This window comes from Poecilia mexicana, unplaced genomic scaffold (assembly GCF_051168715.1).
Source record: "Poecilia mexicana isolate PSO_F unplaced genomic scaffold, ASM5116871v1 scaffold_5, whole genome shotgun sequence".
In the NCBI taxonomy this organism is placed as follows: domain Eukaryota; kingdom Metazoa; phylum Chordata; class Actinopteri; order Cyprinodontiformes; family Poeciliidae; genus Poecilia; species Poecilia mexicana.
The window spans coordinates 21945882-21968335 of record NW_028263374.1 but is presented as its reverse complement, the minus strand read 5'-3'; the positions used below and the strand labels follow the sequence as shown (position 1 = coordinate 21968335).

General features: G+C 36.2%; 1 protein-coding gene across 2 annotated transcripts in view; it reads left to right on the top strand.

The window, feature by feature from the left end:
* LOC106905734 (A-type voltage-gated potassium channel KCND3-like) overlaps window positions 1-22454 on the top strand; it is a 76978-nt gene that overhangs the window by 46590 nt on the left and 7934 nt on the right. The window contains exons 2-3 of one of the 2 annotated variants that reach the window (XM_088005746.1): window positions 14797-14959; window positions 21417-21518. In XM_088005746.1, the coding sequence (XP_087861872.1) occupies window positions 14797-14959; window positions 21417-21518 (265 nt within the window). Of the gene's footprint in view, window positions 1-14796; window positions 14972-21416; window positions 21519-22454 lie in introns of both variants that reach the window. The other variant, XM_088005745.1, reaches the window with a different exon arrangement.

Sequence of the window (22454 nt, the reverse complement as noted above, 5' to 3'; positions counted from 1 at the left end):
ATGGCAAAGGTTATGAATACTTACATAATGTAGTTTTGTGGGTTTTGGAAAACACCCAATAATCTTTTTTCCACCTTGTCATAATGGTGGCATTTGTGAGTACAATTTTGAAGAAAGACATTGATCTGATACAATTTGGAATAAGGCTGTAAAGTAGCAAAATGTGAAAAAGTGAAACACTGTAAATACTTTCCAGATGCACTGTAATAAGACACAACATGCACGTTTTCACAGTCTGAGGAAGGCAGAGGAAATCCAAAATTAAGCAAGGACAAAATTCAAAAGTCTTCCTAGAGACTTCTGCTCAATTAAAATTCATATTGAATATATTATCTTTGTGAGATCATGGTGCAAATAATTGTACCACTCCAATGTCTGATGTTTGAAAAAATAATTGTAGATCAAAATTCCCTGCATGAACAACCAGCCTATGAGGCCATTTTAAAGAAGGGCTGGCTCTGCTATCACATTAGGTTTAATTTGTAACCATGGTGAAATGCTTCTCTCAATAAATATCTCTGAGATCTGAGGGTACTTTAACATGTTGATATTGGATTGAGTGGGGTTAACTCTCAGAGCAGCTCTTTGTTTTTCTATCGCACATTCAAAGAATCAGTTTTGTGAGAAAAATTATTCAATATAATGTTTTCCTTTTATAAACCTAAAATGCTTATCAATGGCGAGAAATAGTACTGCAGAAAGGACACTCTGCTATTCTGCTTTGCAATTGGAATGGACTAGAGCTCAATTTAACTGTACTGGAGGAGTCCACATTTCTTAACTGGAGTAACACACAACAAACTTTGTTCAGTATCAATATTTTGACCTTCTAAATGCTCTTAAATTTGACCTACCTAAAAGAGAATCGAAGTAATTTGTTGGCGTGATCCACTATCCAACTGGATAGTCTGTGCAGAATTTGTAGCTGCAGTGCTGGAGCTCATTTACAGAATACCAGATTGGCCCATTAGGGAGAGAATGACAGTACAGGACTTCCTGCTTATTAATTGGCACATTTTCATTTCCTTGCCCCTGATATGACACAGGAGGCAAGTTCCCCAGATCCTCTGCTAATTGTGTGGCATTCAATCACATCATAGTTGGAGAAAATTCAAGCACAAACTATCAAGAACCTTAGCTCCTTCGTTTTAGACACACCTCTGGTAATGGTGATTAAGGTCAATGGGAACAGAAACAGAATCGAAGCAGACATGAGAAACTAATTGGTTCTGGGTGAAATCTTTGACTGCAATTATGGCAGTCTTGTCCAACATAGAAACCCCCTGATGCCACACTCTCTGATGTTCACCGTGAGCATCAATCTGTAGCAGCTTGGCTCTGGGAAGATAATTTCTAACTGTGGAAACATTCCTTGTGTGTATGAGCCAAAAGTAGAATAGAACTGTTATTCCTAATGTTCATCTAGCTGTGATTTGCAGCTTCATTGTGTATCATGATTGCATTTTAACTGTGATCTTGATAAACCAATACAGTCCATCATAGTTTCCCACTGCCTAGATATCAAGTTTCAACCAATGGCATAGTGGTAACACGTGTGGTAAATGGCTTTCATGTTCACAAGCAAACAGAGACTTGTCTTGTTGAAAAAGATGAGCTATAAGGGCTGCTATCACAAAGAAACAGCTGGAAAACCTTAATGGTGTTCCAGACACTGATCTTCTGCAAGCTAGAAAAAAATGTGATCCTAAATGCCTTAATCATTTAGTATTATCTAGTGGCTACCAACTGCTTTTTCAAGCAGTCTGGCCAGAAATGAGACTTCTGCTCAGGCAGGAGTTTTCCTGCCAGAGCAGAAGTAAATTTATTTAGAATCAACAGTAGAGTGGTAAGATATTTCTGGCACTCCTCAATAGTTACCTTTCAACTAGAACCTTCTGTCATCATGCCAAACAGATTCACCCACCCTTTAATGTCAAGTCCCCATTGAATACACTATGCATAAATTTAAAGTCTCTGACATCCAGGTGTTCTGCTTGTTTAACGACTTGGAACCCCATAAATTATCTGTCAGACTTTAAGGAAAACCTAAGTAATAATTACCCTTTGTTAAGCTTTGAACAGACGTGTTTGCCATCCAATTTATCCGCATAATTTTACTTCACAACTTGGACTAGACTCCTGATTGAAGTCAATAGAAGGACATGTATCACTCTTGTTTTCACGTCTCACTGGTCACCAGTGCGTTTTTACCACTTGGTGTATAAATTAGGTGTTAACTTTAACAGCTTTTCATGGTCAAGTTCCTGATAGTACATCAGACTTGTAAATACTTACCCAGGAACTCCGACCTTCAGGTCAGCCAAACCGGAGCTAGACTCGGTTTCCTCAAGCTGATTTTAAAACCCTTGGACATTGTTCCTTTAAAGCTACTCCACCTTAAATGTACAAACTTCTTCCCTAGTCTTTTTGCAATATCGACATAAATAGGCCTTTCAGAAAGCAGCAGACGTTTTGCTCTTTTTTGTGTCATTTTTATTTATGATCAGACAAGTTAGATTATTTTTTGAAGTGAATATTCTACCTGAATGAAATGATAAAAGGAGATAACCATAATTATGATGTTTCACAGAAATTATTTAAAATATTGGCACACTGATGTATTAGCTTTTTATTAAAATATTGAGTCTTTGCAAGAATTTAATGAGTTTTACTCCATATTTCATCATGAAATATTTCTAGCATTCAGAATTTCTGTCATTAGGGTCTTATTAGCATCTCTGCTATTCCCTGTAGTCATATGATGTAGCTTACGTTCTGTTCACCATCAGGAAGATTGTGATTTAGAGCACAGCCATATGAATGATATAGGGAAAGAAGCTCATTATTTTTAGAGAGGTTTAGCATAGTTAGTACTTTGTCATGGTGGTGTTTTGTTTAATCACAGTCTGAAAAATGACATATAAATCCTTTTGCATGGCCCACCAATAATATGCTATTGTTTCTGAATGTTCTGCTGCAAATGTCACTGCATCTCTGCAGCAGACGGGTACGCAAAAAACAAATATGAATTTCCTGTCACATCCTCAGGATGCTATGCTTCATTACTTCTGATGATTGTGTAGCTGAAATTGTCAATGAAACACATCTGAAAGAATGGAGAGACTCTATGAGGAAGCATGCGCAACCATGACTGGAAAGAGGTACAGAACAGAGAAGGATGATTCAGAGTTAGGCTCCATCTGGGAGGAGCGGAAATTGGAAATGCATGTACTTTTTGTGTCCTTTTAATGTTCCTTTACTTCTCGAGTCAGCAGAGGGAAATGGAAAGCTTGTCAGATTCTGGTTCTGCTTGAAGTCTCCTCATGTTAGAAGGAAGTTATCTTTACCGCCAACGTATTTAGAAGAAAGGTTTGGAGGAAATTTTGACCAGCGTCCGTGCACTGGTTTCTTTTGCAATTGTGAGAGACGTATAGTGGCTTTCAAAAGTATTCATGTTTTTATATTTTTGTCATTCCAACACTAATGTGACCAACACAAAGCAGTGTATAACTGGACTATACACTATATAACTGGACTATACAGTTATGGTCTTCATTTGGAAGACCATAACTGGTCTTCCAAATGAAAAACATATCAATTTAAGCCAGGAAGGTATATGTAACTGATGTTCAGACACCTTTTCTTTCAGTTGATTTTTTTCCCCTAGGATCTCCCTGTCTTTACCTTCATCTATCTTCCTTTTAACTTTGATCAAACTGCTGAAGAATTACATTTCCAAATAATGAAACTGCCATCCCTGTTTTAACCTGAACAGATGGTGTATTTCCTCCTTTCAAAAAGACCCTTATCTTATCTTTCCAGTTGAGCTATGAATTGCTGCAACTCCTCCAGAGTTACCACGAGCCTCCTAGCTTCAAGCTCTGTCTGCCACGCCTGTTTTTGAGGGTTAAAACAATTCTGTAATATGCTTTCCATTTTCACATCATGGACTAAACAGAGCCTTTTGAGATGTTCAGAGCTGGGAGATTGTTTTGTAACCCAACTGTCCTTCAAACCTCCCTAAAATAGGTGGACTATTTATTATGTAGGTGGCATCTGAAACTAGTTGATTGCAAAAGGATTTTGCAGTATTTTTATTTACAAATGTTGGAAAGCAAGTTCTGCAATGGACTGGCGACTGGGTGTGCCAATGAAGATAGGCACTAGTCCCCTTTGCAACTCTGCAAGTGCAATTTTGGAGCATAATAATTTTGTTGATTTACTGCGTTTAGTCCCAGAAACAGGCCTTATCTTTGTGGACAAGCCCAGGCATAACAATGTCTCACCAGGTATATCCAGAGCCAGAAGAGGGCCAGGCTGGACTCACTGGCAAAAACTGTGGGTCATCCTGGTGTGTAGTGGAACAAATTGATTTCAAAACAAACTTCTGGGATGAGCTTGTAAGCTGGTGAGAAAAGACACTGAAATTGTCTCCTGCAGAGGCTGCTGACATCAAGGTTAAGCACTCTGATATGGAACAGTAGGAAACCATCGTTGCTGGAGCACAACTGCAACCATTTTGAGTGAAAAACAACATAATTAGACAAGAGGGAAGACAAAACAGGTGGTGTTCTGTGTGCATTTGGAGCTGTTACTGTAGGTTTGAGATCAGTCTATTGCTGAGAATCACTCTTAAAAAAAACTGATCAGGCATGAAAAGTTGGTTTTAATGATCATGGCCCTACTTGTCAAAAAAAAAAACTATATTCAGCTGTCACTTTTACTCTTTGACCTTTTTGGTGATACAGAATTTCCTCTCCACTGCGTTCTCGACACAATGAGAATCTTGACAGGTAAAACCAATTCAGCAGTGACTGCTGAGCTTCTTAAAAGCTTCTACCTGCCCAGACAAGAGTTTTCTCTGACTTTCTATTTTTAAGATGTTTTTTTTTTTTTTTTTGGCATAAAGCTCCACTGAATAAGCTGTATAATCGCTAGACTTACAAGCCTCCTGTTTTCTCACCCCTTAGACTGAAGAGAGGAGGGATTATAACAAACACAGCCTTCTGTCCTCGCTTTGTAAATATTTGCAAGATAAATTATAGGCTGTTGCTCAAACCCTCTTTGCAAATGGGTTTTTCATGCAAATGATGCAAATCATCATTACTTACATAAAGCAGTTAAATAGACCAAAAACTTATGAGATCTTGCAACTTCTCTTTCAATTACTTACTCAAACTGAGAAAAGTCAGTTAAATATTACACTACACAATATAAAGTCTTGGTCAAAAACCACATCATTTCGGTTTGACTTTTTTCCTGTTATCTTTTCTAATGGTCTTTGAATGTTGGGACAAATATAACCATGGTTGAACTACATTTCTAAAGTAACTTGATTTTTTAATTGCCTGTTTGCTGTAGTTTATTCATACATTACAGTCTTTTTTCTCTATCATTACCTTGAACTAGCAAACCTGGAAAATTATTTATTGTGTCTTAGTTCTTTAATATTAATTAACAATTTATTCTTTGTTATAACACTTTTGAATGAGCTTACTTTTACTGAACCTGTCTTGAGTTAGATATTTTTTTTGTTTTTATTACTTTGTGACTATATTCCACATATCTATACTTGACTGTAAATATGGACATTGTTGAAGACCAGGAAAAATATTGGGAATTTCAGTTTGTTTCAGGTCATTAAGTAGGGATTATTATCTGTGACTACAGAGGACGTGTAAAATAATCCAATAATGACACATCACACATGACTGTGAATTTAAAATGCTTGCAAAAGGTTACAATGAAGGTTTGACGGACTGAGATTTTGTCATAGACTGTTACATCTTAAGGACAAAAATTTAGATATAGCCTGAAATGGTTTGTTTCTGTGTGAATTTGGGTGGAATTCAGTCATTTTGTTTTTTAATAAGTGAATTTCACAAAGGGGAAGTTTACCTAATTATTAGACACTGTATAAATAATTTGAGATTTTAAACTGGTTACATCAGGCATTTATTTTTTTATTTTTACTTAGAAATTACATATTTTCATTTGTGTCTTTTGAAATCTGCTTAGTCTTACAAATTAATTTTAAAATCTTTATTAATCTTCATGGGATTTAAATTCCCTGTGGGTGAAATTGTTGCAACCATATTTTTAAAAACAACAGGTTTTTTACCTTCTTGCCACATTATTCCAAAAATACTTCTATTACAGGCAACTGTGAACAGAAAACAGTATTGACAGTGAAAACTGCTATAATGTTAATTTGTTTAGTAATTAATGGTGTATTTGTGCTCCAACAACAATCATAGACCAAGATGGTACCCTGAAGTCAAAATTTAGACTAGGAAATTTGACTTCAGTCATATTCACTATCCAGTACGGCTGCTGAACATAAAAAAAACATAATGAAAGTTGCAGCTATACCTTTTATTTTGCACATCTCCACTGACATAAACTGATGCTCAGTCTTCTGCCTGTGAATGTGGTTCTTTAGTGGTTAAATGCATTAAAATAGGGAAAAAACATTTGTATTCATCGTAGTAGTTTGCACCAAAATAAGCAAATTCAACAGGTTTCTCTATTTGCAGAAAGCATGCTCTAGATAGGAGTAATATCTCCAGATCTTAGTTCCTACTTCAATGAGATATCAAATGCAACAGTTATTAACATCTATGGTGGTGCACGTACAACAACCTACCAAACAATCTGTTTTAAACACTGATTATTATGCATGGCTTTAATTATTGCAGCTAATTAAAGAATTGAAAGAATCTCATACTATTAGTTACCTCAGTAAGATTAACCATTTAATCTGTTGGCAAGTGTAAAGCAAGCAAATAATTATGTTAAAACATTAGAATGTTTCCATTTATTTATTGAAATCTTTACAGTCCCTTTATGCATTTCTATGACTTCATGTGATAGAAATGTATCAAGTGCATTTCTTTTACCCTCCCCACACCAAACCAAAGGGACACCTCTTATATTCTTTGAGGAAAATTTTGATATAGCAGAAAGGCTGTACGCTCCAAGCAGCAGTGACTCAGAAAACTGAAGTTTTATTATGAAGCGATGGCGATGTGACCACGGGGTTAGTTGTTATTGTTGCTGAGCCTGACTCCAGGCTGCCAGATGATGAGACAAATGATTCCACGGTTTGCTCTCTTCTCTGTCAGCTGATGAAAGATGACATTCTCTAAGATGTCTCCATGGCTTTTTCACTGTAATAATATTTGACACTTCATATGCCTTAAAATGTGTCACACATCATTATGGCTGTGATTTTAGGAAATTCAATATGTTTCTCTTTGCAGCAACATGATTTTCAAATAAATAACAAAGCAGAAAGGTTTTTGCGCAGTAAACAAGGCACATGGTTATTTTTTGTGTGTGATTGAATTAGTTCCAACACAAAATGATTCTCACCTCTTGCTCTTCTAAGGTCCGTCCCCTCATTAACAGAGTCGACAACCTGCTGTGTGAAACATTGTTGCACAATGCTAATCAAAAGTCCGCTTCTTTCAGGCATTTAAACAAATATGTATATTTGGTTAAAAGAAGATATATATTACTTTCTGAATAGTTACTGATGTTTTCATTTAAATATTGTGATGAAGAGAAATTATCTGACTCTTAATATTTCAACATGTTCTCAGATATGCATTAACTGCACCACATTCAGTGTATTTATAATGTAATTTCTAAAAAGACAGGTTTCAGATTTTGCCGGTGTTCTGTAGCAGTGCCTTTACTTATTACTGGTTGTGGTCACCAGACAAAGACACAGAAAGGGTTACAAAGGTGATGTGGGTGCATTATACCTGGTATTTTGGTTAATTACTTGGGCAAATGTGGAATATCTACCATGATAATAACATACCGTGCCATTCTGTTGCATGAGCAAAGTGTTTTAGTGTTGCACCAATAACTTCTCTCCCAAATGTGTTGTTCACAGTCCTAATGCTTAATGATCCCTAACACAGCTGGTAGAACAATGGAGACTGTGATTAAAATACAGATTTAATCCATAAATTTGATATATCCATGGCAAAATCAGATATTAATCTGCCATGAGCAAACCATACACACATCATTGGACCGAAAGCTACCTCAGGTCTGATTTATTAAAATTGTGTCCATATTGCAATATTACTGCAGTTTTAAGATATTTTGCTATCTTGGATTATGATGTGTAAACAAACTCTTTGCAGCTGTAATACCTATGAGATCTTTTATCTCTATTGGTATACATTTGGGGATAGAAAAACAACACAGTATTGATTTTGACAGTTCAAAGTCTAACATGTTACACCTCCTGAGTCCATGAGCTGCTGTCCCAGTATGCAAAGAGAGAATTTAAAAATTTAAAATGTTATTCACCATTCGTGTACATGAATTTTAATGTTTTTATTTATCTATATTCCTCAAAACTCCTCAAAACTCATTGCATGCTAAGCACAAATTATGTTATTATCGTATTCGTTTACTTAGAACCTTCTACACTATTTATGTAGTCATTCAACAAAACTCAAGGCTGAAATTAGCATGAGAATATATTTAAATTTGCATCTGCACATAATGGTAGAGATCATTTCAGACAAAAAGTGACAGCTGCAAGGTGAAATGTCATAAAGTTATAAACTTTTTCACACAGTAGCGTAATTAATAAAGAAGGAGGTTAGGAGGGAGCATCTCCTAACAGTTAATTGATTTGCCTTATTGTTTGTTAACCTTTTCTAATTAGTATACAGACAAGCTGTATAAATAGGACAGATAAACAACAGATGTTCAGTGAAATGTCAGGAGAGCAGTTAAATGGTGCACTGACATGAACGTAGCAACATAGCTGGAGAGGAGAAAAAAAAGGAAAATAACAAAAAGATGTGGCTGTCCATTAACCAAACGCCTAACAAGGTTTAACATCATATTCATCCAGTCATGCTTTTTTTTTATCTTATGCTTGTTTTTCTATTAATTAAATAAATCTTTATTTTATTTGTTTATTTTTTGTAAAAATGTATTCCATTTAATATAAAGGTATACAAAGTTTCACTTTACTTGAAAAAATACTCTGTGATATGTATGTTTATGCTTAAAATCACTTAATTCACTGTTTGTGCTTTTGTTTATGACTCACTCAAAAACTTTACAGGCTCAAAAACAACAAAAAAAATGTTTGTTGGGTCACAATATATATATAAAAAAAATAAAAATTAGGGGAACAAAGTCTGCTTATGGCACCTGCAAAACGAGACAGGACCTCATGCTAACTTGTCACATGAAACAATTTCAGAAAATCACAATTACGTTAATCGTACACAATACTGACACAAAACCAACTGAAAGAGAAGTGTTGAATTATTATTATTTATTTTTATTTATACTTTTGGGGGAAATCTAATTGTAAAGTAAGATGTATTTTCTTTATATTAAAAAAGTCTAGACAAGGTTAGATTTTGATAGAGGAAAGCAAAGGGCAAAAACCAACCATACATATTGCCCTTGGACCACATTTGCATATATTATTATTCATGAGTGCTTTCATTACAAAGGTCTCTGTTGTCCATCTGTTGCAATTCATTATAAACTAACAGGCCACAAATAGGTAACAGTTCATCACATTTTCTCAAGTGTTTTTGAAAATAAAAATTACACTTTTCCCATGAATTTGAAATCAGTTTTAGCGATGTATGTATGTATGCTCCGTACATTTGCAAAGCTTCAAACCTCGTTAAGTTTGGTCACATAAACATATGTTTGTTGTTTGGTACTGCAGGCCTGCAAAATGTTGTTATTGTGCTTACATAATCTGCCTTGAACCTTTGTGGCCAACAATGTGATGCTTGAATCACTGTTGATTGATGTCATTGTAGATTCAATTGTGGAGTTTGGAGAATGCCAGTCCGCTCTCAAAGGTACTTGAACATTTGGTCAAACAGAACAAGCCAGCTCACTGAAAACACTAAAAGGCTTGCTGACCGATGGTAACTATTTGTTTTGGAACAAATCCAAAGTGTTTACTAGGATTGTGTTTGTTATCCACTGTGTATGTGTTCATTCTTATATTTAAATTGCATGTTTAAATATAAGAAGAAGAAGAAAACTGTAAGAAGAGCAGCGTTGCAGACAAATGCCTAACCTGTGTCAAAGTTGTTATTTGTTACACCCTCAGTTTTGTCATTTTCTGACCTCCTTTTTAACTCTCATTCCTGAACCTTAAACTAATCTGCTCCTCTAAATTACTAGAAAGTGAAAAAGAGCACTTGGTTGACCGTCTTGTCCTGGGGGACTGCAGGTGTGCAGAAGTTGTAGAGCTGATCTTCAGACACACTGTCTGACCTTTGTTTATTCTAAGGAGAGGAAGCAGGGGATGGGGTGATAACGACAAAAACCAGAGGGAGAATGAAGGAAAACAGGGGTGAAATGGGATTAAACAGAAAAGAAACAGCAAGAAACAATCTGATGTCTGTTATTACACTGAAAGGCATATGAGAGATGTGGGATATGAGTTTGTGTGACCTGCTGCCACTGCAAAGAAAGCACCATCCATCATAACCTGTGTGAGCTCCTGTTTAAATTAGAGGCCGGGCTACATCAGCAGGGGACAGCTAACACGAAGGGCAAACTAACCTGCCGCTGAGGGCTGCTGAAAGTGGTCTAAACTACTGAGAGTTTTAAAAAACAATGAATAAAACAAGTTAGATTAAGGTTCAATGTTGTTGAGAGGATGATGTATGAGAGAGACAACCAGCTCTGAAAAAGCTGAAAACTGTAAGTGTGAATATTTGTTAACCTTTATTTTGCCCTACAAAAAACACACAGAGCATGCATTGTATTTTTCAACTATCTGCTTTATATTCATTCCCGTGTGCAGACAAGCTGCACAGTCCTTACATCTTTCCTCTGCTCAGCTGCGGTTTGCCCACTTTAAACAAAACAACATTTTCAGTTGTGATGTATTACATCTAGTTTTACATTTTGCACTTCACAAAAATCAGTGTATATGTTGTCGCTTACCCATTTTGCAGACACTGCCTCTGAAACAACTTTTTTTTTTTTTAATTTCCAGTGAAAACCCTGTAAGCTATTAAAACAAAGACATAAATTGATGTGTCTGATAGTCCTTATGGCATGCTCTGAATTTTTAGTGTATGCATTTGAAAGATTTATCATATTGCAATCCAGCACTACACCCCGGGTAATACATTGAGTGATGGTTTGTCTTTGTCCTTTTATCCCGTAAGTAATTGTTGTCGATTTCTTGCATTTAATGTCAGACATTTAGTAGCATGTAGTTTCACAACTTATTTTTTAATTATTCAATTGAAGGATAAACTGAATAAAATAAAGACATAATATTGTTATGTTCCATTTAGGGCAATGGCAGAGTTCAGAGTCTCCCATTGGCTTCTATGAAGCTGACATAAGGCAGAACTCACATCCCGGAGCAGCGAATACGTCCAAACACAAAGACATTCAAGCTTATGACTAAATAATTACATTTTTATCACTTTGAACACATTTGTTCGTTAGACCACATGGAATACAATCCTATTTTATGCTGCAAGTTTCTAAAGTATTTCTCGTTAAATATAGCACTGTGATTTAAACTGCAGGACTACCACTTTTACCTCATTAATTTGAGCTAATGCTTTTAAGGTTTTTGCCAAAGTTAGCAGTTACTAATGTGTTGTTCTCACAATTTTAATTCAACATGGTTGGCTACAGACATGTGAATGGGAGATATTTTGGAGCAAAGTTGCTTCATTGTTAACTGAAACATATTTATTTAGTAATATAAAGTATGGATTATTTTCTGGAGGGATAAACTGTAGGATTTTAATTTTTAACTCTCCCAAAATTTGAACTGACAAAACAGGGAGAAAAAAATGTTAATAGGAAATTGTAGCGGTTCTAACATCCCTGACGAAGTTAGAGACTTCATGGATGGAAGGTGCATGGAGAGGGTCAAAGGTTAAAACTCCAGCATCACTCAAAGTGCTAGGAACCACTCCATGTGAAAACCAGCTTTAGTTGTTTCAGCTTGTAGCAATAAGATTGTTTCCTCATATTTTGAGTGTTGCTGAAGTTTTCACCCTGACTGAATTAATATGGAAGTGTGAAATTGAAACTCTTGTGCTAAACTAATGAAGATATAGATCTTTCCTCAGATTCCATGGAGATTATAACTCATAATGTAGTTAAAGCATTTTCATTTTGAAGAATTAAAACAATATATCAGGTTATCTAAACAAAATGCTTGAAAATCTGTGATATTGAATGAAATACAACTGTGTTGTGCTCTTGTTTTGTTTGCATTGTGTGTTTGTTTCTTATTTCCAGGAGGGAGCCAGACTGTGACCATATTACTTGAGCTTAATAACCTCCTCTTTAAAAAAAAATAAATAAAAAAAATAAACATGCATATGTTGGTGCAAACCGTGCAAACTGTATGACTCAGTAATGTTACATCTGCAAAATGTCTTTCAGAGCTCAATTGCAGCTTTAAATGGAGTACTGACTTCGAGCGAATAGAACACGGAGCAGCATTTCCACTCATTTCTGCTCACAAGCATCAGTCTGTCATCCAAATACAGAACCAGATGATTGTCATCAAGGTGACTATGCTTTCTGTGGAGGAGCAGAACTTACTGTTGTTTTCTAGTTCTGTCTTGACTAACTTGTCAGGAGTATTTGTCTGAAAAGGGCAAAACCTATGCAAAATAATACATATATTTTACCATACTATGGTTCAACATGTCTTTTTTTTTTTTTTCTTTGTAGTGTATTTAGTTGTGGTAGAAATTTTGTTTAGCGCATGATGTCCAAGACAAATTTTCCTCATGGGGACAACAAGCTATACATTTATGATAAACCTGAGGATTTTGTTTGTCAGTCAAATTACATATATAGATTAAAAAAGAGAAACATTTCTGTTTATACATATATGTGATCTGTGAAAGTGTTATATATGTCTATGGTCTGTAGGGTTTTGTTATGACAAACAGCTCAGAAAAGTACCGGGGATAGATCTTCAAAATCGAAACTGTCTCAAACTCGGAAACTGTTTTGCATTCCTGCCCATGAGTGCAGTCTCATAACTTATGATTCAAATTAGAATTTGTTCTCAGAAAACCCCACTGCATTAGGTGCTGGGATAATTCAGCCTTTGTAGTCTGAAATGAAAATGTGGAGCGGGAAATTGTGTCCGCAGCGTAATTGTGTGGTGGCATGTTTCATGGAAATTTGGCAACAAGAAAACAGTAAACTTAGATTTTAACTGAAAGATAAAAATGTTGATAAAGTTATCTTTATATTAAAAAGATGTGATAAGATTCCAAGCCCACAAGTGGCTTCGGTGTTTGTGTCTTTGATGGCATTATCAGGTATTATGCAATTAATCTTCAACATGGCTGCCTGTCTGGATTAGAAATTGATGGACTGAGGTTGCATTTTCTGTCACTGCTGCTTTCGTTGTTCCTTTCTTGTACCTCTGATGAGGAGGAACAGCATGAATTTCTGTTATCTGCATTAGCAGAGACAGAGCCCATAATGTGAGGATGTGTTGCCCCTGCACTGTAATACTGCTTTTTATATCTGCTTAGATACAAAGAGTTTTCTGATTCTCCATCAGAGCTGTGTTCAGAGAAAAAAAAAGACACAGTAAACTATAACCACCTCTGTCTGTGAGGAGGGATGGAAAGACACTAAATTTGTATGAAGCCATAAATCTATAGGATTGTGAAAACATATTCCATGTTTTTTTGTCTTTGCTTTTTATGTCACACTTAAGAAAAACATCCAGACAAACATCCAAACTAGCCCTAGGTAGAAAAAGAAAAAAACTCATATTAAACCTGTCAAACAACACAAAATAGATTAAAACAATTCAAAAAGCAAACCTATTATGACCTGAACTAAACAAATTCAAAAACATTAAAAAAAAGTACTCAAATTCAGATTGGAAAGGGTTACAAACTCATTTTTTAGGCTTTGAGACTCCTGCAAAGAACAGCAAGAGCCATTATCCACAAGTGGAGAAAACATGGAACACAGTTGAACCCTCCAGGAGTGGTGGGTCTACCAGAATTACTCCAGTTCATCCATGACTCATACATGAGGTCACCAAATAACCCAGAGTAACATCTACTGCACTGCAGGCCTCACTTACCTTAGTTAAGGTCAGGGTCTGGCCTCCTTCTGATTGTTCAACAATAAGAAAGAAATCTCATCAATGGGAGGGAGAGTTTCTTGGTGAAATAAACCCTGACCAAAAGGAACACAAAGGCTCGTTTTTCATTTGCATACAAAGATTTAGGGAAATTTTTCTTTTATTTTTGAGGAGACTAAAGCATAATCTTTTGGAAAGTGTGTGTCTAATTTCATCTGGTATAAAACTAGCATAGCATTTCAGTATAAGAACATACAGTACCATAGAAGTGAGCACCAGAAGAATGATCCGCAACAAAAAGGTTTTGGAGTGGTCTAGTCAAATTCCAGACTTAAATCCAATTGAAGTGCTGTAATGTTACCATAAGCAGGCTGATCATGAGCAAAAACTCTCCATGTCGCTGCTTTAAAAGATTTCTGTTGTTGCTGCCAAGGGCGGCAAAACCAGCTATTCATTAGGGGCAATTGCTTTTTCACCTTTGTCCAACCTTGTTTGGAAGGATTTTTTTCTTTTACTCAGTTAAATCTATATGTGATATTTACTCAATTTATCTTTGTGCAACAATAAAACGTATTGGTTAACAGGAAAACAAAAACGAAAGAAATCTATGAGGGACAAAACACTTCCTTCACATCCTTGCATGTGCTTTAAATTGAATTCTTCTCATTTCCCTTTAGCTACGGAGACATGGTCCCGAAGACAATTGCTGGAAAGATCTTTGGCTCCATCTGTTCCCTGAGCGGCGTGCTGGTGATTGCTCTTCCCGTCCCTGTCATCGTGTCCAACTTTAGCCGCATCTACCACCAGAACCAGCGGGCAGACAAACGTCGAGCTCAGAAGGTGAAGCTTGCCGTCTCTAAAAAGTGTATGCAGCCATGTTACCTAATTTAAAGGGAAGGCAGGTTGTGAATTTTAGAAAAAATAAAGGATTGGGATGAAATATCTATTGAGCTCATAAGATTAAATGGAAGATTGAGATTTTTTTTTTTTATATATATATATAAACATTGTGTGTTTAAAAACTAATCACAAACGTCAGACCTTCAGAATAATTCGGTATAGTCCAATGACTGCAAATTTGTTTGTTTCTTGTCACATGGAAACTAATTTAAAAGCCGTACAGATGCACAATTCTTTTCTTTCAGACACATAGACAGATGCACACTTTAGTTCGAAGTGCTAAATATTACTCAGCCACTCACCACAGTTCCCCTGTAGGCTTGACCTTTCCACAAGGCTAGATAAGAGTGCTATTAAGTTGGGGAGCGGCCACTGATAGCTAATTGACAAGAGGAATGTCTGATTTGAGTCCACATTAATGAATGTTCTGATTTGAACCTCTTCAAACATAATGCACTGACCTCCCTTACATCTCAATAATGTGAAGGTGAACTGAGCCTGTGGCTCCCAACACGGTAATTTATTGGTTGTCCTTTAGCATAGAAATTGAAATGGTATATGAATACCACAACGTGTTTTTAATTATATATTTCCGATAATTACAGAGTCTGTAAGCGATACATTCCATTAATTGAGAGAGGAGATTGGAATAAATAAGTGTTCACTTCATCCTGCTCTTTTTCAAACAGAAAAGTAGCAATGGGATTATTATTTTGTTCTAAGTTAAGAATGCACATGTTTACTCTTATCCTGCAGGTTACCTGTTTTTCAACTAGTATTAAATAAAAAATAAAGAAATAAATACATGGGTAAATAAATAAGGGTCGACTCAAAGTATAATTTATCTGACTGGAAGTGAAGATGAAGGGAAGAGATTAGAAAACCTTTTCAAATTCATGAACACAAATATCTCATATTTGTTTTCTATGATAACTATAAACAACATTTATTGACAAACACAATAAGAGCAAGGTAGTGCACTCCTCTATAGTACGGGTAAGTATAGCCAGGTTAAATTATTGTACAATATATCACCCTCAGCAGTGAGCAATGTTCAGTACAGATCCCCAATGTATTCCCTCATGCTGCTGGTGAAGGCCAGGGGGCTGAGATTGATGGAGGAGGACCAGCATGGGCCGTTCTAGACAGGGGCCAGTGTCCCTGTAACAACTGGTGATGGCCCCTGAACTGAAGATATAACACTAAATCAATTTCCTATGAATATGTGTTCCAGCAGAGAAAGTGTAAATAATTGGTCCCTTGGACAAATTGAATTTAACAGTGTTTTTGGCAATGAATTAAGTAGTTGCACTTTGAGCTTCAGTTCAGTTGTGATCACAGTTTTCATCTGCTAAATCAGGAGTCTGCAACTCCTGATCTCACTTAACACGTTAAACAATGTAGTATTGCCTCTTTTATTTATTTGTCTGTTTGCTTGCCTTTTTTGTGTGTGTGTTTGTTTGGTTTTACTTTATTTTCCCAGTAGAGCACTTTCAGATGCTGAGAAAAACATGAAGCATGAGTCACTCATCTGGAGTGCTCTGTATTTTCTGTTGTGACCGTATACTTATCTGGTGAAAGCTCACAACTTCAAAATGTTAACAGGTCACTAACAAATTACTGGGTTTTTGTAAGCTGTTTTTATTCACACATGAGCAAACATTCCCCTGACATGTCACCTGTATTTTGTCTGCGTCACGATTTAAAGAAACAGACTGAGGACAGAAAAGAGGGAGATGGGGGATCTAACTCTGTCCGTCTTTCTTTCTGTCCTCCTTTACTGCAGCTCTCCTGGCCTCTCCATCCTCCCGTTTGTCTTCATTCTTTTATGACAACTCTCTGCTTCAGGCACCTTTTACAATTACGAATTCATCTAGAAATTTTACTTCACAAAAAGCTCTTTTCACATAGTAATTGTTGTCTTTCAGAAAATTTCAAATTGAGCTTAATGACAGTGATTGTCTGCTAACTGTGACAGTGTGTGGCTTAGTGCACAGCATATTATCCTTTCTTCATATTTCGTAACCTGCTGAGGACCTAACTGCCCATGAAAACAAACCCTGATATTTGGTCCTAATTTACCAATAAGTATAAAAGAGCTTGCAGAAAAGCTTCCTTTATTCATGCATAAATCAGTCGTGCAGCACTCACCATCAGAGTGATGGTGAGTGTCGAAGCAGTAAATGGATTGAGGTCACGCTCCTAATGGGACAGCAAAGTCAAGAGGAGCTACACTGCAACCTGGCAGGTTGTTGAGCAGGAGAAAAAAAATAATAATAAAAAGACGGGAAACGTGAGGGCAAACCAAGAAGACTACAGGATAAGGAGAGGAAGAGGAAGGAAGTTGAAAAAGAGGGAAAAATGAGACAGAGAGAGGACAAAGAAATCACACAAAGTATGACGGAGAGCCATAACACTGGCTTAAGAGAAGAGGGAATAGAGTAGTTCTAAGTAAGAGGTCAGCATTTCCAAATTCAGCAGTCAAGATGCCCGACTTCAGGTCTGCGATTGGTGATAATGTAGCTGAAAGTTCAGGCTTTTTCTGTTCGGTCAACCAAATCAAGCATAATCACCTAAATCGATCTCCAGAATCTTACCTTTAACAGACCGTATACTGATTTATGTAAAATAACCTTTTCAGCCATGAATGTCTTCGTGATCAATCATGTGGCATTTATACTCAGAGACTGAAAAGCAACTTGTGGAAAGCATATATTTAAATAATGCTCATATGGGTGTCTGGTGAGAGAGGCCGCCTTTCTATTTCATTAGAGGTCAGACGAAATGATGATGAATTGTGATCAATAAACAACGTCAATTAAATGAGAGCTACTTAAAAAAAATGAACCCAGAGCAGCTTATGTAGATAAGTGACAAATCTACAGAAAGTAATTAAAAATTAATTATTGCCAGAATAAATAGAATCTAATTTGATAAACAATATTACATACAACATATAATAAACCATCCTGTGTGTTATTAAAGCTGGATGTACAGACTTTCATTAAGATCAGCAAGACAAAATGATTATTTACTGTGATAAGCCACAGCTTTATTTGAGTATTATCTTTCTGTGGTTGAAATACTTACATGGATAAATAAAAGTAACATTTTTCTTGAAGTATTTCTTTTGTCAGTTCCCAAAGTGCTTAGGGCTGACTAACATTTTAGATTAGGAATCATTTTTACCTTAGCTAAAATGTTATATAAACAATAAAAATGCAAGATTTTTGTTTTGTTTTCCCAATTTTACAAACCAAATGGTTTATTTTGTCTTTTGGGAATTTAAAGACTCTTACTTATTGAGATTTTGAGAAAATCTGGCTGTTGGGTTTATAAAAAATAGATGTTCATTTCTCAACTGGAAAATAAATCATGCATAGTGGACAGTGGATTACACTGATGCTTCTGTAATACCCATTCAGGGACTTTATATGACACATTCATCCCTCAATACTTCAGCCTGCCTTTGAACTTACTTCAGATGTTTATTAGGAAGGTTTTTCTTCTGAGATCACTGGTTCAGTGGGCGCTCAGAAAAACATCATTACAATCAAATCCAAACATCTCACACTTACCCATCAGAGTTAATTTTTATTTCATAATATTTCTCTTTTTTTGTTTCAGGCGATGCTTTTGATCAAGAAAAAAAAACAGTCTGCAAAAGAACAGTTTTCACTTTCAACATCATATGCTTTTAGCTACATGAACAAAGAAAGAATGATTCATCTTGCTTCATTCCGTTATTTTCACATGTCACGCACGCAGAAACACGCATTACATCTCAGGTCGAAGCTTTCCACACATCTTCACAGAATCCAGGGTTTGACTGGCAACTTCTGAAGCATCCAAACTTATTTCATTACTTTTGATTCACGTCTTGGAAGAAGAAATTGCTCCGTCTGTCTCCCACTTTCGAAATACGTTTATAGTGGAACGAAGGGGCAAGCAGGACAAGGTTAAAGAAATCACTCAACTCACGCGTCCACGAGCTGGGGAGGAAGTCACCCTAATATCCTCTTCATTTTAAAAAATGGCCCACGCTATTCCTCTCTCATTTCCTGTCTGTCTCCTTTGCTTTGTTCTGTTATCACACCAGCACTTTAAAACAGGTTTATCTTCTGGCCTCAGAACCAGGAAGATCTATGCAAAAAATTAAATGCAGATTTTTCTCCCCTTAAGAATTAAAGTAATATGTTTGAATGTGGAGAAAAATAACATCAATTTGTGATGTCCTCATCAGCAGATGGAGTGGGATAATTAAATATTTTAAGCACCACACCAAGTGTGTAGAAGTGTCTTTTTCTTGTGATTTCCTCCTTAAGATAAATAGTCTGCTAGCATCTGAAAAAACAGATAACCTAAAATAGTTATGAATCAAACAAGATTTTTTTTTAATTCCCTAAAGCTTTGTGGTTTCTTATTAGCTTCACAAAGCAATTCAGAGAAATTTTAAATTGCGCCAAAAGTGCAAAAAAAAAAAAAAAAAAAGAATCAAATCAAGTCCAAGTTCCAATCTCCACTCTGACTTGCTACCTGATGCAGCACAGATGGAGCTCCAGCTTTCCTAATGTCAAACTGAGTGGAACCGGGGATTTGATGAGGACTTTTTAGCAGCACTTAGTTTGCAAATTTTCAAAAATTACATGACTTGATCATAAATTGCTGCAAAATGTGTGTCGTGGCTCATCAGTAACAGAAGCTTTCCAAGCTTTGGTGCATATACATATTCAACAACAAATTATGTACTGCTCTTCTGGTTGTAGATTTCAGAAACAGTTTCTGTTTCGCATCAATGTCTGCTGAGCTCCAAAAACTAACAATGAATGTTCCTACTCTACATGCTTTTGTGTGGTTTTTGTTTTCTCTCATTTTTACACTCGAATAACATGGATGAATCTTTAATAGGATTTTAAATTTATTACGTCATTTATAAGTGGTACTTCTTGTGCTATCATAGTCCATCTGCATATGTAGCCACAGAAAGCTCTTCCAAGCGTGGATTAACTAGCCTAACTATGCCAGTACTGTTGATCAAACTTAATTGAAGACAGGCCCCACTGATCTTTAAAACATGTTCATCTGTTACATTTTCCCAGGCAAATATCTCAAAGTTTTATCATCTTGTGATTAATAATCACTTTTAGTTTCTTGCAGTGGAGAAATGTCTCTTCATTTTGAGAAAACCACTTGAAGTTGTTCTTGGCTGATGTATGTATCACTGAAACAAACAGTATAAAGTCTAACCAGTTTAAAACGTTGATCCACTGTTTCCTGGTAATAATCCTGGTCCAAATTTTCATAAAAACAATCCACATGTATATGATCCATATTAAGACTTGGCATTGAATTGGCGCATGATATATTGCCATCAAAACACAATATTATCAATAAAATAAGACAATAATAGCAGAAAGTAAGAATCGATCGTCTAAGTCTATGGAACAAGAGATATTTTCTTTCCTGTCTGTTTCCTTTGCTTTGTTCTGTTGTCACATCGGCACTTTAAAACACGTTTATCTTCTGGTAAATCCATAGATACGACAGACTCAAAATGACAAACTTTTAATGTTAGGATTTTCTTCAAACATTTTCAATAAGAGGACAGAAACAAAAGTAGTAAAATACATTCACAGTGCCGTGAAAATGTATTTCTTCCCATGAAATTGTTGTTAGAAGTTGTTAGTTGTTAGAAGTTGCAGAATATTAATTGGATGAAAATATAATATATTACTTTAGGAACATGAACGCTTCTCTTTCAGTTTAAGTCTGTGTTTTGATAAGCTGACCTCACTCACTGAAGTTTTCCGTTTCAGACGTTTAAGACGATTTTCAGTGGCAACACATTGCTATAACTTAGTGAAATCCCAGAATACATCCCATTCAAAAATTATTTAGAGTTTGCCATGTGAGGGAACTTTCTTTTTCTCTCTTTTGCTTTGCACAAAGACATTCTCTAAAACTCATTTTGGATAAGCCAGGCCTCAGGGCCCAACATCACTCTTACTCTTGTGGTTTTAATGGAAGTTAATCCCTGCTGCAAGGTCTCTGTGTCTGTAGAAAAGTGAAAAGTAGCAAAAGGATGCTGTTACAGCAACATGGACTCAAAAGGAAATGTTCAGCAATCCCATATGGATGAATTATGTTTGATACCACATACTTTTTGAAGGATGTTAGTAAGCATTCCCCTCCAGACACAGAGACGGCTTTCATCACATTAAAAGAAGAAAAACCCCAACGAAAAGCAAGCAGCACTTCTTGGACAGCTGCGAAAATTACTATGCAGTTTTGGTGAATAGTTGGCAGACTCTTTTCATTAAATAAAGTCTTAGTCATCTTCCACGACCTCCCGCCCACCTTATCTGACAATCTGACCTCCTTCTCTTCCCACTTCCAGAAAGCCAGACTGGCCAGGATAAGAATAGCCAAGTCTGGCAGCGCCAACGCCTTCCTCCAGAGCAAGCACAACGGACTCCTCAACGAGCTGCTGGAGCTGACGGTGAGAAAACCCTCCGATGCTCTTTGACACAGAAACAGAAAGAAAGAAAAGGCATTTTCAGATGTTTTCATTAAAGCTGATGTGCTGTGCCAGCAGATTGTATTTCCATTTTATACATTAATATTATTGTTCCTGGTTAAACAACCCTCTGCTAATTATTTCAGTCCATTGCAACTCAATCGCTTGGAGGCAACAGCTTCACATATGAACTACAAACAAATACACAAGCAAAACACCAACAATTATTGCCACAATTAACCAAAGAGTAATTTAAAAGTAATTTAGAGGCTATAAAAGAGCAGCAGAATCAGAAGTCATTAAATTCTTGTCGTCAAACTGGGCTTGGCTGATAGTAAGGGAGTTATGTGTATAATCCTCTGCGGTCTGTGTTATCGGCATAATCACACTGAGTGCCTTTCCTTGTTGTCTTTCAGAGAGTTGATTTAATTCCCTTGTGTGGACCTATGAGAATAGGATTTGCTTTGTGTTGCTTGTTGAGGAGCTCTTGATGATAATTAAATGATTAGCACAATAAAAGGTTATAGAAAATGTGAAAATAAATCTGTGACTGAGCAGGGTGATACTGGAAAGAGCGGAGCTTTTGTTTCGACCCTGTTCTTTCCCGAAACATGAGCACTCTGCTTTCTCAGACTCGGGTAAAAAAAAATAAAAATCCTTTGGTGTAAGCGAAGAGCTATTAGCTTGTCAGTCATAATTTACAGTGTTGCTTCCAAAATGTTCACCGTGATTACAGCCTGCTCTGAGAAAGACTGAACCAACAACGAGAAGGAAAGAAAAAACTGCTTTTTCCTGTGAGCCAGAAGGATGAAGGAACGCTGTAGCTTGAAGACAGTACACAGTTTTAATATTTGATTATTTTGTTGACGGTAAAACTAACAAGAAAAACTTCCACCATGAATTTGCAATCAGGATGCT